Source organism: Felis catus, chromosome B2 (assembly GCF_018350175.1).
Source record: "Felis catus isolate Fca126 chromosome B2, F.catus_Fca126_mat1.0, whole genome shotgun sequence".
Taxonomy (NCBI): Eukaryota; Metazoa; Chordata; class Mammalia; order Carnivora; family Felidae; genus Felis; species Felis catus.
The window spans coordinates 128,744,743-128,761,840 of NC_058372.1; the positions used below are offsets into that span (position 1 = coordinate 128,744,743).

The 17,098-nt window shown below is 42.2% G+C and overlaps 1 protein-coding gene across 13 annotated transcripts in view; it reads left to right on the forward strand.

Moving 5' to 3' along the window:
* The window catches only part of AIG1 (androgen induced 1), a 248,097-nt gene that overhangs the window by 177,526 nt on the left and 53,473 nt on the right, over window positions 1–17,098 (forward strand). Inside the window, exon 4 of one of the 13 annotated variants that reach the window (XM_045058136.1) lies at window positions 3,685–3,741. The exons of the other annotated variants lie outside the window; for them this stretch is intronic. Coding sequence (XP_044914071.1) covers window positions 3,685–3,726 — 42 coding nt within the window. The 3' untranslated portion in view covers window positions 3,727–3,741. Of the gene's footprint in view, window positions 1–3,684; window positions 3,742–17,098 lie in introns of those variants that run through there. 13 annotated transcript variants of the gene reach the window in all.

Consider the following 17,098-nt stretch of genomic DNA (forward strand, 5'->3'; position numbering starts at 1 on the left):
CAAACAAACAAACAAACAAACCCTGGTCTGTTCCCAGTGTTTTCTATCCAGTTTTACCAAACAGAAATTCAAAGGGAAGTCAGAATGATTTTCAATGTCTTATTTGAGCACTTGTTTGGATAATGGTTAGGGAATACTAGAAGAACAATAACATGAAAAGATGGCTGGTGATGGATTTAGTTTTGAACTCACTGCATGTAAACTACCTAAAGCTTTCAGTACAATAAGATTTGGATAGTAACCAGGAGGCCAACTAAACAATTTCTGTAGAGTATATGGGCCAAAGTTGTATTGGAGAAAGGGGTAAATGAAGACAGTGAGGGTCTTCTACTCTTAAAGACATTCCTCCCCACCTCACTACATCAAGTCAATATACATAGTTGTACTCAGTGTTTATTAAATAGTTGGAATTTACTTCTATCTTCTGATTTTCTTTAAAAGCCAGTAGACTTCATCCATTCATTCATTCATTCATTCATCCATGGTCGTATTTTCCCTGCATGAGCCAGTTAAGGTCATTCTATTCCAAGTTGACTCAAAAATCTTTGGGGTACTGTGGTCACAAGGAAGAATCAATGAAAGATTGCAGCTGGAATAATAAAATGATGATAACCCAAACACTTTTTGAGCACTTACTCTGTGCCATATACTATGATGAATGCTTTATATACACTGTCTGATTTATTCTTGTACACCATTAGGTAGTTACTATATGTAACCCCATTTTATGGATGTACAAACTGAGGCTTAAATCAGCTGACTGTCTTCCCCAAAGTTTGTAAGTACAAAGCTAGAATTCCACCCAAATCTAACTTAAGAGCCCTTCCCTTAACCAGCGTGCTTCTGATCTCACACCTGCAAAAGCTCCCTATTCATTATCAGTATATTTTGCATCAAGAAAGCCCATGGTTGGCCTCATTCTTCCCTTTGCTCATTAAAATTAGCACACAAAATAAGCATGGCTTTCTCTTTATCTGCAGAGAAAGGGGAGAAACTTAAAAATGAGAGTCCCAGAGTTTCAAACACAAGCAAACAGCCTGAGGATGACCTGGGAACCTCACTGTAATCCATGCACAGCTGATGTTCCAGAGAACTGGGGAAGGAAGAAGGAAAGCATTGGTTGCTCTTCAATGTTGGTACCTTGCAACCCCTGCAAAGCTGGATTGGTGTGTGGCGTGTGAATATTGGTGGCCTTGACCTAAGTAGGAAGGTTTCCCCTGAAACGTATCTGTGGTTAAATGTCAGAATCTATGGGGGCGAGGGATATATAAAGCTATTACAAAAACACATAGAAATTATAAGACTTACCTTTCCTCCACATAAAAGTGCTTTAAAGGCTTGAGACTGAAGTTTTTCAACACACCTGGAGAAATAGAATCACCTCTAAACTAACCTTACATTTTTTTGAGTTCATAAAAATGAAAAGTTAAAGGAAACCTCATTAACTTAGAGTTATCATTGCCTCAGGAAAAGAAAAGAAATCTAGTTAAGGACACCTCCAATGAGAGCAATGAGCTAAGCAAACACCTGTAACCTTGGAATGACTTAAGGAACTTCTTGAAGGTCTTTTCCTTCCTTGATGTTAGTGCATTAAATTTAAATTGCCTGGTAATCCTTGGACTCTGGGAAAAGCAAATGGTTAGTTTATGGTCAATTTCTCTCAATGATTATCTTTCAGCAAACGTGTGAGTTATGAGAGAGAGAGAGAGAGAGAAAGTATCTAACCTATTCCACTATCGAAGAAGAGAATTGGATGGCACATTCAAGGCGCTGCTGCTAAGAGGCTTTGCACAATTGCTGCAGCCCAGCCATGGATGTTGCAGTGAAATAAATAACAGGAGGCGGTCTGAGAATTTGCAAGAGGAAGTGTTTTCATAATATAGCTTAGCGAAAAACATCTCTATATTAAATCTCCTTGCAAATTTGAACTGTACCAGGGGAAGGTAAATGGGTTTATATAATCCAAGTAGCATAGGAAATATTAAATACTTCATGTTAAGACAGGGTGACATCATTGCCCAGATACTTTTTCTCTAGGAAATTGAAGGCTCCACGCACAAGTGAGAGGTAGGAAGAATTATTTACTGTGGGAAAAACTCTAACATACTCACAGGTCTGCCTGATGTTTATGGTGCCACTGAAAAACAAGAACTACCCTATTTTAACTCGTTTCATTTCAAGCTGCAAAATAAAGAGGGAAGCAGAGGTAGGGAAAATGAGGAAATTCTGGGAAGCCATGGCCTTCAACTGAAGGAAACTGCCGCCAGAAATCCCACTAACTTTCTTTCTTTCTTTCTTTCTTTCTTTCTTTCTTTCTTTCTTTTTTTAATTTTTTTTTCAACGTTTATTTATTTTTGGGACAGAGAGAGACAGAGCATGAACGGGGGAGGGGCAGAGAGAGAGGGAGACACAGAATTGGAAACAGGCTCCAGGCTCTGAGCCATCAGCCCAGAGCCTGACGCGGGGCTCGAACTCATGGACCGCGAGATCGTGACCTGGTTGAAGTTGGACGCTTAACCGACTGCGCCACCCAGGCGCCCCAAAATCCCACTAACTTTCTACTTGATCATATATGGATTTTAAGAAGTAGAAATTCTGAAGGTTTCCAGAATGAAGGAAGGGATTTTACACAGGATTAGAAAAAGATGGAGTCAGCCAACATACATCAAACAGAACTAAAAATTGAAGACTTGTTCTTTTAAAAAAAGGTTTATAATCTAGCAGGTGGAAGATCTTAGAAAGACATAGAACAATTATACTTTCCCCTAGAGTTCCCCAGAGGGCCAGAGACAGAAAATCATTAGGGGACCCCACATGAAAATCATACAGTTCACACATTTCTGCCTAAATTTTGTCAATTTTTCAGAAATTTTCAACGTGTATTACTATTGCAATCCTTTATAATTTTCTCCCCTTTGCATTTCTCGGCAAACAAATCTGATTAACCTGAAATATACATAAGATTACCAGTGGAGATAAGAAGAAGGTAAACCAGTTGATAGAGGAAAGTCATAAGCAATGTGTTGTTAGGGTACTTATGTCCCAAAGGACTGACTTGAAAACTTGAAACCGAAAGCACCAAGATTTCTGGACATGATGGTGGACAAGGAAAATCAGATTAGTACCTTACCTCCGCTCAGCCCAACTGTCTCTGACTTTACTGTTTGTAAGTCACATGGCTGTGCCCTGGCACTACTTATGGTGACCAAGCATTTTTAAATGTCCTCCAGCAAAGCTACTGTGATCCAATATTCAGCTGTACAACTTTCACTTGATAGCACTTCCTTTTCATTTTCTACATCCAGATGTTTCACCTGGTTTTCTTCCTTTTCTCTCACTGACTTAAGTTTCTCCCTCCTCCTCTCTCCATTTTATTTGCATATCTGGAACTTACTCATTTGCCCTTTTTTCTGCTCATCTTCTCAACTTACATTATAAGCTGAGCTCTGTTACTTCATATTTCTGTGTTTTCTTGAAGACATTCGAGTATTTTCCTATGCATAGACAATAGTTTCTTTAGTGCATTCTTTAAAATTGTTCTTGAATTTACCTTGAATAATAAAGTAATGCATACAAATTAAAGAGCATTTGAAAAATATAAAAATGTAGAAACAAGAAAGATGGTCACTCATGGTCCTTTAGACAAAGGAAATCATTGTTGACATTCTCATGTCTTCTTTTTAGGAACAAAAAACAAGACTTTTAAAACTACATATGATAGAGTAAGTAGTCTTTGATGTTCTTTGATGTCTAAATATGATAATATAAGTATTTTTTTAACATCTTTTAATGGCTATGTAATATTCTGTTGAGTGGATATATCTTACTTTAAAAACTGTTTCTTATAGATCATTAAGATAATTTTAAATTATTTTGCTGTTGTAAATAGTGTTAGGGAAAATACCCTTGTTTATTAAGCTGAGGAAGGGTATGTTTTTATCTTGTATGTGGTTGTTTTTTAGGCTGATTATTATTTCTTTAGCATAGACCCAGAAGTTCAATTACAGTATTTGAGAAAGGGTTCAGGACCCTTGATAAGAGGCTCAACTTCCTTCCAAGACAGCAGTTGCCGTGTATTCTTTGTCCAGCATTCAGGAGTATGCATTTTTCACCTCCTTCTTGCAATATTGAGTATTCTTATTTTAAAAGAAAGACTTGCTAAATTAACATGCGAAAATAGTTTTTCACTTGAATGTAACTGCTTATTAGTCAGGGTGCATGTAGTTCCGTGAATTTGTTGATTATTATCCCTTACTCATTTGGTCTCTCACCCCTTGTCTACCTTTCGATTACCTTGTGCCCCACGCTGCCAACTTCCTGCACTTTTCCTCATTCCCTTCTGCTAGCTTTTCCTCCCCCCACCGCAAAGTTAGTTTTAAAATTCTTTTTTGTCTCATATCCAGTAACTTGAGGGGCAATGGGACCCAAATTGCATTTTAAGATCATTTTTATGAGTCGTTCTCAGCAGGCATCTTCAAGGCCCCAAGTTCTTTTTTTGTCCCCCACTGTGAAAAACTGATTGGCAGCTGGTGACAGGCAGGGCACTGGCGCTTGGCACTCACTGGAAGCCCCGCAGGAGGTGCCCAGAGCCGTGGCGGAGGAAGTGTGGCCAAGCCAGCACAAGGTGGGGGACCAGATGTCGCCCGATTATGTTCCATTGAAATCCAAACAAAGCCCCAGATTCAGGATCATTTCCTTGAGACTCCCCAGTTGGAAACTGGCGCCCATCCAGCATCTCACAACAGCTGGGCTCCCCATGCTAGGATTTATGTGTCTTGCAGAAGACTTTACCTGTGTGTTATTGATTGGTTTCTGTAAAGCATTCAAACAAGATCTTGAAGACCCAAAGCATACTGCTCTCTGCTGAACACAAAAAGAGACCGTATATCACTGAAACGCCAGCCGTCTTATTACAGTCTTGGGAACTCTGAGAAGGATGCATTTTCCTTGTTATTTATGCCGCCCATGTTAACCCTGAGGCTGTATACTGACATTTGCAGCTTTGCAGGGACAATGCTCCACTCTTGTTAGGAGACTAAGCCCACCCTATGGAAATAAATTACATTACAAAATAAGCTTTTGGGGACACCAGCAGATGAGAAATCACGCTCATGTTTCTCATCATCCAGTTCATGTTGAGAAGTCAGAGAATCTTTTCCAAAAGCTCGTTACTTGTTATCGCCCAGGTCATTTGCATTTATGCCTTCCACTTTCCTCTGAAGCGAGGTGAACTGTACGCTTGGCCGTTCCGTTTTCTGAATATCAAGGAGGAAAACAAAACAAACAAACAAAAACCAACCCCCCCCCCCACACACACACACAAAGGATATTGTGTTTGGTTGTGCTGAGCAGCAGAGGAAGGTTTTAATTTTAAAACAAAACAAGCACTTCTAAGAAAAACTAAATATTGTGAAAGCACATCAATTCATATCATATTTAGCTAACTATGTGTTCCTGCCCTAAATCCAGGAACTATAGTTTATGCATTGGCTTTGTAACTGGCTGCTCTTGCTGTCTCAATCACCTGATGAGGTCACAGTGACTGCTCTCCTCGTTCTTCCTTTCTCTCTCCCTCTCCCGCTCCCTCTGACTGCCTGGCGGTCCTCAACCCAGATTCTCAGACCTCACAGTGAGATTTTGGAGCAAACCCTCTCCATTAGAAACAAACAAAATAAATTGTTTCCATTCCCCTAAGGAATGTGCTAAAGCCCTTTTTCCTCTTTAACATGGATGCAATTTAAGTTTGGCAAGAGCTGAACACAATATACCTCACTGGAAGGAGAGAGCTTTGTGAGAGAGACCCTTATAGAAAGACTGGCTCATCCTCCCTGTGAACTTAACATGACAGAAAGGGACCCAGTCATGCCTTCAGCATCCATAGTGTTTCTGCAGAACACTCACCAATCCCTCCATTGCACAAAAATGTATAAAGCGCCTACTATCTGAAGATCCTTTGTGCATGTCCCTTCCTCTCTGTCCCTGCAAGGTGTGAAGTCAGTGCATCTAACGATATGCATTTCATTTGCTTAATCTCTAGCCCTTTCCACACCAGCAGCGACCAGATATCATTCAGTGACATTTCTCTTCATTACTCTCACTTAGAATCCTTCTTATCTGTAATGCTCCATAGAAGATGAATTAAAAGGAATTAAGGATAAGACTGTGGCCCATTCCCTGCAGGTATTAAATGGAAATCACCTGAGATGATCTGTCCGGAATCGATCAAAGACAGTAATGTAATCAAGGGCCAACTTAGGCAGACCCAGAGAGTGTGCACATGACTCAGAAAAGCAACCCTGGCCTTTGCCTGTCTCTCCTTCCCTTTCCTGTACCTCATCTACTTTTGTAAAAAATCTGCTCGTGCATCCGCCGGATTCCAACATCTTTGCTCAAATACTGGAAGCCATCATGTTTCTTCTGGACTGAAACAATCAGACCCAAATCAGTGAGGCCCGGAGGAAAGGTTCCTCCGAGGCCACGTTGGAGAAGGATTTATTTGAATTTCCTTAAATGTAGGATGCTAGATATTCCTTATGCACCCTTGCTTTCCCTACTAATCTTTTATGTATTGGTCATATTCACAAATTTAGCAAAAACAGTTATTGAATCAATTTACATTTTTGGTGTCTTCCACTTTCCTAACCCCTAAGGTGCCCATCCTTGTAGAGCATAGCATATAGCTTTGTTATTACCCTTAGCTCACTTTAGTCCTAGCCCCAGCATTCTGGAACTGGCTGCTATATCTAGTTCACACACCCATAATGCTCCTCATTTCATACCATCGAATAGTCTTTCTCCCATCCTTTCTCTCACATCCTCTCTGAGTCTTGAGAGTCAGAAGATTCTCAGGTCTTCAGGTGAACTCTGACCTCATCCTGCTTCCTTCCTTAGTGGCTCCCATAAAGCTTTGATTCATGACTATCAGAGCAAGAGGAATACTGAGCCAGGGAGATACATTGGCTGGAGCAATGGGTTGACCTAAACACAAAAGCTGATTAACAGCCCTTGGAGGTCCAAAAGCCACTAGTGAGGAGGACTCTCAGTGAAAAGACACAAATTCTATTCATCACTATTTACACTGGGGCTTTTTCTATTTACCCTAGATATCTGCACAATGGGGACCTGACTCCTAGGGGTCAACAAAAATAGGTGTGGAGAACAATGCATGAGCTGTGTTTAAACCTACAAAAATGCATCTCTACCCTTGATTAGGCTGCAGAGGCTAATGAAAATGTTAGGTTTCTTTGATTTGGCTGAACTCTGTGAGCTGTGTAGTAATACTGTTGATCTCATACTGACCGAATCTGGCCCAAATGTGTGTCTTTGATTAATTATATTAAAATGGGGAGGATTGAGTTGATATATATGGTTTGGGAAATAAAGTTGTTTAAAATATTGGTCTGTGGGTGCAAATAACAAAGCATAGGCCATAAGGAAAAATAAAACCAAAGGTCATTTGTTAAGATCTAGATCTGGAGCCTGAAGCATATTTCTTCCTCCAGAAACCCCTCCCATATGCACTGTCTCACAAGAGAATACATTGTATGACGGGCATGTTTCCTAGAATCCCAAATCCATGATCACCAAAACTAGATGGTCTAGCCTGTGCCTTATTCAGCTGAATAAATCTAGCATATGCCTTTTTCAACTGAATAAATTGTTGAATAGCTACAAATTGATAGCAAGTTATAAAGAGCATTAGGTGCCAACTGCGCCCTGGTTAATAAGAACCCAGTTACACGTCATGGAGGCTTATTGGTCATGCCTGAGACCATTTATACAATTACCGTAGCAGACTTTATAACCCCCAAATGAAGTGGTCATGAGGAATTTTGCCATGTACTGACCAGTTTCTTGCTTCCTAAAAACATGACGTTCACATAAACGGCAATGGTAGCCCGTTCATAGCCTTGCAGTGCAGTTGTGAATTGTCAGGCTCTCGTCATGGTAGATATTCCCTCCATTAACTTCACAAATAGAGGTTTGAGCTAGCTGCGCTGCTGATTGTACGGCCAAGACATGGGATGTGCTGGCAAACACAGCTTGAACAAAGACCATCCGTGTTCAGTGGACGCTGTGATGTGCCACACAGGTCCCCTTTGGAACAAAGGACTTACTTCCCCAGCAGCCAGGTATGCTGCCGTCTTCAGCCCGTCCTGTAAATCGTCTCAGGGGACTATCCTGAGGAGAACTGTCTTGCTAAAGGTCAGGTTCCTTCCCTGTTTCAGCCCACAACCCATAACCAGTCCATGAGGGCGTAAAGACCAGGCCCACCTACTCCAGTTCCTGGCAGTTCCGAAGGGCATGGCTGGCTGCAGAGCTCTTGATGGGTCAGCCATGCTGAGACGGCATTGCGGGCTGGTTTCTCCCTCTGCTGCACTGCTCGTCCTTCTTCTCCCCTGACAGGCGCTGATGCTCAGAAACTGCCTAAGAAACCTGCTGCATGCTGGTTTCCATCTCAGAATCTGCTCCCCAGGGAACCTGACCTGCAACACTGTGGCAGCCTGGGCCCCCTAGGTCTAAAGGTGATATAAGTTAGAAATGCAACACTGTTATTTCAAGGGCAAGCATGAGAATGACTGAAATGAAACAGACATTATCAAGGCTGACAAAGATGTGGAACCAGTGGGATTCTATATGCCAATGATGGGAGTGTAAATTGGTACATTCACTCTGGAGAACTCTTTGGAGTTATCTACCACAGCTGAACACCCAGAAGTGTGCCCTGCAGCTCCTCTCCTCAGTATATAGCCAACAAAAATGCAAACATGTGTTCCCCAAAAGAAGAAATCCAGGAATACTCATAGCAGCATGGTTTTGTGATGGACCAAACTGGAAAGAGCCATGGTGTCATCAACAGGAGAATAAATGGATCAGTTGTGTTGTGTTCACACAGTGGAGTACTATACAGCTGTGATAATGGAAGCCCACAACTCTACACTTCAGCATGGATGAGTCTCACAGATGGAATATTGAGCAAAACCAGCCAGGCACCCCCCCCCTCCCCCGCAAAAAAAACACATACTGCATTTCATTCACATAAATCTTAACAATGAAACAAAACTACTTTGGTGTTCAGACTCAGAGTAGTGGTGACCTTGGGGGGATTAGCTGTGACAAGAAGGGGTAGGAGGAGGATGTTTTGGGGGGACTTATAATGCTCAGTAGCTTGGTCTGGGTGCTGGTTACTGGAGTGAGTTCATTTTGTGAACATTCATCTCCTGGACACTTATTATTTGTGCACTTTTCTGTATATGTGTTACAGTTAAGATGAAAGTTTACACAGTAAAGAAAGAAGGAAGGGCAGATAAAAACACTAGATGCAGAAATGTATAATCAAGGATGTAGACATGAATTCTCAGGACTTGAACAGGATCCCTGCTGTCCACTGAGGGGCCTGGGATCCAGAAGGGCTCGAGGTCATGTAGCCAGCTAATAGTGAATGGCTTGCTGGCCCTGTTTTCTCTTCACACCCCCTCAGAGAGAAGAGCTTATGCAGACACTACAGTCTCCATTCTTCTGTACTTAGTGCTGGCCATACAATCATTGAGGCAGCCTAAGCAAGACATACAATGTGCACGGAAATATGGCTTGAAAACAGACATGGAAGGGACATTGAGCCTAACATACTATGCCCAGAATAACAGAGATGCTATCTATTTCCTAGAGGCCTCTTTCCACCCAGGAACTACTATTGGGCCATCCACACTTCTATAACCATCAACATAACTTTGTGTAGAAAGTGTGTCCTTATCTGTTTGCAAAACCAAATTAAGAATCTGCAGAGAAAAAGTTTTGAGCCGTGAGCTAAATTACCACTTATAATCTTTGGGAAGAGTGAAAGTTCGACTTCCTCCTTGCCAATTTGGATGCCTTTTATTTCTTTGTGTTGTCTGATGGCTGAGGCTAGGACTTCCCACACTATGTTGAATAACAGTGGCAAGAGTGGACATCCCTGTCATGTTCCTGACCTTAGGGGGAAGCTCTGTTTTCCCTCAGTGGGGAGAATGGTGGGTCTTTCGTATACGGCTTTTATGACTTTGAGGTATGATCCTTCTATCACTACTTTCTTGAGGGTTTTTACCAAAAAAACAATGTTGTATTTCATCAAATGCTTTCTCTGCATCTATTGAGAGGATCATGTGGTTCTTGCCCTTTCTTTTATTAATGTGATGTATCACATTGATTGATTTGCAGATATTGAACCAGCCCTGCATCCCATAAATAAATCCCACTTGATCATGGTGGATAATTCTTTTAATGCATTGTTGGACCCAGTTGGCTAGTATCTTTTTTATTTTTTTTATTTTATTTTATTTTTTTATTTAAAAAAATTTTTTTTTCAACATTTTTATTTTATTTTTGGGACAGAGAGAGACAGAGCATGAATGGGGGAGGGGCAGAGAGAGAGGGAGACACAGAATCGGAAACAGGCTCCAGGCTCTGAGCCATCAGCCCAGAGCCCGATGCAGGGCTCGAACTCACGGACCGCGAGATCGTGACCTGGCTGAAGTCGGACGCTTAACCGACCGCGCCACCCAGGCGCCCCCAGTTGGCTAGTATCTTGTTGGGAATTTTTGCATCCATGTTCATTAGGGAAATTGTGCCCTATAGTCTTTGGGAGAATATTAGGATACTCTACTCTAAGGACTTCTTCTGACACAATTACCTTCTATCATGGAATCACTGTAGTAAAAAAGAGCTAAGTTATGACTACTTTGTATGTGTTTAAAATAATGTTTCTTTTTTATAATTTTTAACATTTATGTATTATTTTTGAGAGACAGAAAGAGACGGAGCTCAAGCAGGGGAGGGGCGGAGAGAGAGGGAGACACAGAATGTGAAGCAGGCTCCAGGCTCTGAGCTGTCAGCACAGAGCCCGACGCGGGGCTTGAACCCACAGAACTGTGAGATCATGACGTGAGCCAAAGTCATACCTTTAAACGACTGAGCCACCCAGGCACCCCTAACATGTTTCTTTAAGACTCAAATTTAGTTTAATAGATAATAGAGGCAAGCTTCAATATTAAAAGTGAAATCTGCCCCATTCCTTAAGTATGCTGTGAGTGTGTGTACGCTTGTATGTGTGTGCATGTGTTTACACGTGTGCGTGCACGGGTGTGTGTTTGCATGGATGTAACTTGTGTATGTGTAGATGCACATGCACAGCCTCTATTAATATGATACTGTTTACTAGGTGCATGTCACTGTCTGGAGACTCACAGCTCTCTGCTTTCGATTACACTCAGACTAGTCCAAAACCCCTCTGAACTAACCCTAATCAACTTGGAAGCCACCAGGCTCAGGCATGAAGCTGTCAAATGTGAGTGTTTGCAGATGTCAGTGCAGGATGGCAGGCATCCAGGAGGACGGATCAAGGCTTAGTCACTGAAACATTCATGCCAGCGCATCCCAGCCCCAGAGCACCATCGCAGCCGTAAGGAAAATGTGTCGTGACAGTAAATCAATAACCTCTTGGAGACGATTCGTTTCTGAAATATCCCTGATTAATTATGCCAGCACACGCTTGGCAACAGTACTTTGCTCCAGCATTAACCTAATGCTTTTTGCATGAAGCAGGATTATAACTGTTTCTCATAAGTCAAATTTGACATTTCAAATCGGGCTTTAAAGGTTTGGGTTATAGATTTTATAATGTCTTCATGTCAAACATAATTGTTCTTATTGCTGCTGGTAGACATTTGCCGATCAATCAGCATAACATTTATTTTATCGTAAACAAGGGTAAATGAAAACCACTTGAAATCATTGTATTTGGAGACTCAGTTGAGGAAGGTTCTTTAGGATTACAGAAATCTGCTCATACACTGTGATAGAGGAGTGTGACGAAATTATAAAGGTCACTGGGAACATATTACTGTTTCTTGCTTCAAAAAATTAATAACTCTATATATTTTGTGAATATGCAGCTTTGGTTTGGTGACTTAGCCCCACGTGAATATTGTTTGAGGCAAAGTAGCCCCCTTCTTCTGTAATAGTGAATTATAGTTTTCGTGCTTTCAAGATGAATGAATTATTTAAAATTTACTTATATATTGCATCCAGGAACTTATTTTTTATTCCTCTTAAACTGCCGGGTTTTAAAATAATAAAACTAAAGAGAGAATAGGGTTTACTTAAGAGAAAGTCTTACTATCTGTCTTTGAACAAAAGTTTACTGAGACCCTACTAAGTTTTCTGTGCAGTACAGGGAGCTGAACCTACAATGGTCAGTAGGATCTGTTCCTTCTCCTTAAAGAACTGTTCCCACTGCGTTGGGGTCTCCGTCCTTCATGTTAACTGTAGCATTATGAGCTATGTTAATATACTATATATGCACCCCAGCTTGAAAATGCATTAGCCTAGAAGCTCCCACGTAACTTCTTTTAATAATAAGCCATGAATAGAACTAGGCACAGTGGCCTCCCCTAACTGTGGAGGTGCAGAGGAATGATTCTTTAGTAAGCAGAAAATGACCCTGTCTTATGTATATACTACAGAGAAGGTCCCAAACATCAGGGGGTTGCAGTCAGAGAAAAGAGCATGAACAAAGGCATGAACACATAAGGCCTTTTGGGGGAACAGTGAAAACTGCCCGTATAGAATGGTCTGAGGTTAATCGAGAAACATAGGTTAATACAATGGTATGAGCCTTTGAAGGCAATGCTAAGAAATTTGGACTTTGTTCTGAAGATCATGAGAAGGCTTTAGAGAAGGAAACCAAATGGTCAGAATTGTGTTTTTAGAGGAATACCCTAACATTGGAGGATGCTGACATATATGGATAAGTGGATTTGTTGAGCTCAAAATAATTTTTAAGAAGCATGCCAGTAACATTAAAATCCTCGTTTCTTCTTTTTGAAGTTTCTTTATTAATTTCAGAGTGTTCCTAACAGTAGGTTTTGTGTTCTGTATTTGTTCCCTAAACTTGTCAGTGCATCACAATCCTTGAGAGGGTTTTAGGTTGTATCAGCTGTGGAAACCCCTGATTACGTTTTCTCTCCCCTCACCTCCTACCTGTACCATATCCCCCATGGCTCTCCCTTCTGCCATTTTTCAACCCACCTCCTAGAATGCTTTTCAAAACTTCAAAACATTTTTGGGACGCCTGGGTGGCTCAGTTGGTTAAGCGTCTGACTTCGGCTCAGGTCATGATCTCATAGTTTGTGGGCTCGAGCGCCATGTTGGGCTCTGTGCTGACAGCACAGAGCCTGGAGCCCGCTTTGGATTCTGTGTCTCCCTCGCTCTCTCTGCCCTTCCCCAGCTCACACTCGGTCTCTCTTTCTCTGAAATAAATAAACATTAAAAAATTAAAAAACAAAACAAAACAAAACTTCAAAACATTTTTAAGGAGAGTAGAGCAAGGAAAAGACAAAAAAAAAGGTAGCATGAATAGCATCCCAGAAAGAGAGTGCTGTTCCATGTCAGCGGATTGGGGCTATTCTCACCTCTGCCCCTTTACCAAGCTGAGGCCCTCAGTACCCATGGGATTTACCCCCAAGCATGAACAGAAAGTCTGGCCTCATGGTCTTCTTTGTAAACCTGAACGTAGAGCCATTCATCCCGCAGCCCCTGGAATCTTACCAAGGTGAATGGGGGTTGAGAGGAGGCAGGTTCCTTCTCTCAGGCACAGCCATAAAACCAACCCTTCTCCGATATCTGTTCTTCCACTAGCAATTTCTCTATCATTGGGCCTTCCCAGATACTCCAGAGGCAGCATGGCCCCATGGTTCAAAGGGTGGCTCCGAAGCCAAACTGTCCAAGCCACCTTATGGTTGGCAACCTTGAGCAACTTTCTTTACTTGTCTGTGCCTCAGTTTTTGTAAAATGATTGGCAACAATATACGCCTCAAAGGATCATTGTGAGATGTAAATGAGTTTTAGTCCATGTGAAGTACTTAGTAGGATTCCTGGCACACAGTAAATTTTAGACAGTATTATGTGGCAACATGGGAGATCTTAAGTGGGAGAGCTCACAGAATAACTTCAATTATTTCTTGCATGTACCATGCAAGCCCTTCTTACTATAGGATCTCATATAATCCTCATACAACCCTAATGAATTTGGTCTTTTCTGAGGTGAGAGACTTTAAATTTGTATGAGCCTAATTGAAATGCATTCCCAAGAACGATAACCTACGGGGATTGAAAATCTCTGCTCTGTCCTGAGATATATTTGAAGAACCTGGAATCATGAGGGACACATAGAGTGCCGTTAGTATTTGCTGAGTGAACGAACAGACATCAAGCATGGGAAACAGTGTGTCTGTCTCCATAAAAGCACGGGTTTTAGAGTCAGGTAGGTCTGAGGTCTAAGGCTGGCTGCACCGTTTACTAGAGGTACATGACCTCTGACAAGTTAATCCTTCTCTTCTTCCATTTCCTCACTTATAAAATGAAGATGAAAATAGCTATTGCTTTAGAGTTGCTGTGGGAACTAAAATATGATACTGGTGGACAGTGTCCAGCATAAAACTGAGCATATGTTAGGAGCTCAGTGAATGGTAGCTATTCTTGTGGCTGTGTATTCAGTATGTATGCACATAAATTAATAATGGGGGAAGCAACATAAAACACAGAAATCACGTTTATGTGTTTACTCGTCAAATACGTATTTGCCAAAATTAAAGACTAGCTTTGTTTTTGTTCTTGTCCCTCTGTTGTCTTCAGCATCACAGTACTTTAGTGCTAAAGTAGAAGAGAAAACAAGAGTGGAAGGGGGGCCCATAGGCGAGGGGGCTGCAAAGAGGTAGAGGCTGAGGAAACCCTAGAAGGAAGTCAGGGAGAGAATAAAGTCCATTCCACAAGAAAAGGCAAGTCAGGTAGAAGGAAAGAAGTGCAGGGGAGCAAGTTGGTAGAGGAATCTCTCCTCGCTCCAATCCGCCCTCTCCCCTACCGCCGGCTTGCTCTGTCTCCTGTTAATACCCCAGCATGTTTCTCCTACTTCTATATTAAACTCCATGGAAGGAGTTGGAGCGTCTGGAGGTATCTCTGCTTCCTACAGGACAGAGTCCATATAAAGCACTCCATGATTTGGTCTATGCCCACCTAACCTGTCCAAACTGACTTCTTCCTTCTCCTTCACGTGCTGCAGTGGTGACAGACATATCAGTGATGTATGCTGTGCCTTTACACACTTCTTAGCTTTGTGAATGAACTTCTTCCTTGAAGCCCTAGACACACTTAACGACCCAGTTCAAGTGTCTCCTGCTGCATAGAGTTTCCCCGTGTCCTGCCTGAGCAGATCGGATCACCTGGCCATTGTACCATCACAGGTCTGCACGCTTGCGTGTGTCTCATCATATTATGATCATTTGACTGCCTGAGGACAGTCACGAGAGGTGTTGTTCTCTGAGAACCACAAACACTAATTGTACAACGTTCATGGAAGAAGTGAATATAGGGCCCTTTAAAGTTGCTTTTACAGCACGGATCATCTCTGGGGTCACATTTACAAACAGAATTCTTTTTGGTGGCCCACTGGCTGCTGGGTCCACAGTACAACTCCCTAACTGTGCCACAGACCCTTAGCCCCTGTGGATGCCTTCCTTGGGAAGATTCATCAGGAGATATTAACTAGCCTCAAGTCATGTTAAAAATGCTTTTTAAGGGGTGCTTGGGTGGCTTAGTTGGTTGAGCATCTGACTCCTGATTTTGACTCAAGTCATGGTTCCAGGGTCATGGGATCGAGCCCTGTGTCGGTCGGGTTCCACGCGGAGTATAGAGCCTGCTTAGGATTTTCTCTCTCTCTCCTTCTGCCCCTCTTCCCCACTTGCACGCTCTCTCTCTCTTTCTTTCTAAAAGAAAATAATTACAATAAATAAAAAATTAAAATGCTTTATAAATGCAGAGATAATAGCTCAGTAAAACAGTGCCACTGTCCCACTGTAATTATTTCTGTGATGCACCGTTTGCTCTTAATTGCAAAGATCTGCATGTCTTGGTTTAACGCGTGGCACTCTTTTGTTTATTTGGCCTAATTATTAAAACCATATCCTAACGGTTGTTAGGGCTAATGTTAGGACTGGGTGAGTCCCACATTCAGTACTGACCTCATGAAGAGTTTTGGAAGTGCCGGGAACATACTGGCACTCGATAAATACTGGTTCCATCTGAGTCTGAGTTTCTGACCCTGGGTCCCATTTCTAACCTGATTCTGAGATGCCTGTGTAGACCAGCCGGAACAGGTACCCAATACCACAGCAGAGAGGGGCCATCAAAAACACTCTGGCAGTTTCCAGAGAAATTCTGTGCCATTATTGTACAAGCATTGCCACACTAAATGCGGCGCCCGGGCCCTCGAGAGCGGGAGGCTCGGTCTGACATGTGGAGAAGTGGTCAAGACGGGCAGTTCCCTATCATTCCAAACACTGAAATATCTCTACTGTGAAGCAAGTGAGGGAGGATGGCTCATTTTGAGCTGACCCATTAGTAAAATCAGCAAAGACCGTCTCTGGCGGCAGGATAAAACTCGGCAGGTTTTCCGAGTTAAAAATTTAGGTGTTTTAGAGCCTGTATCGGCTTTGTTTCCATGGTGCCTGGGATGTCATTGCAGATCCTCCCCTCCTCCCCACCCCCACCCTCACCCTCCCACCCCCACCCCCCAGCCCCCGCTGATTCTGGATTTACAGTCGCCCCAAGGGAAGACCCACCCAGTTCTGTGCAAGTCCCCACCCAGCTCTGCTTCTCCCTGAATTCATCAAACATTTGACTTATTTGGAGAGCCCAGAAGCTTTGCGAAGTTCGGATCAGTCAGCATTTTGTGATTTTTGCCACACTTCCCTAATGTCACCTTTTCTTATGTTTTAGATCACATTTTGCGAATACAGTGGGCTTCACTTCAAACTTGGAAATCCCTTCTTGCTTTATGGCAGAATAAGATTTCTCTCTTTTAATAGCACCTTTTATTCTATATAAGTGGGGGGGGGGTGGAAAGCAAGCAAACAAAATATTGAAGTTACAGAGGCGCCTTGGGTGGCTCAGTCGGTTAAGCGTCCGACTCTTGATTTCAACCTAGGTCATGATCTCACAGTTTGTGAGATCGAGCCCCGTGCGGGGCTGTGTGCAGTAACAGCAAGGAGGCTTCTTGGGATTCTCT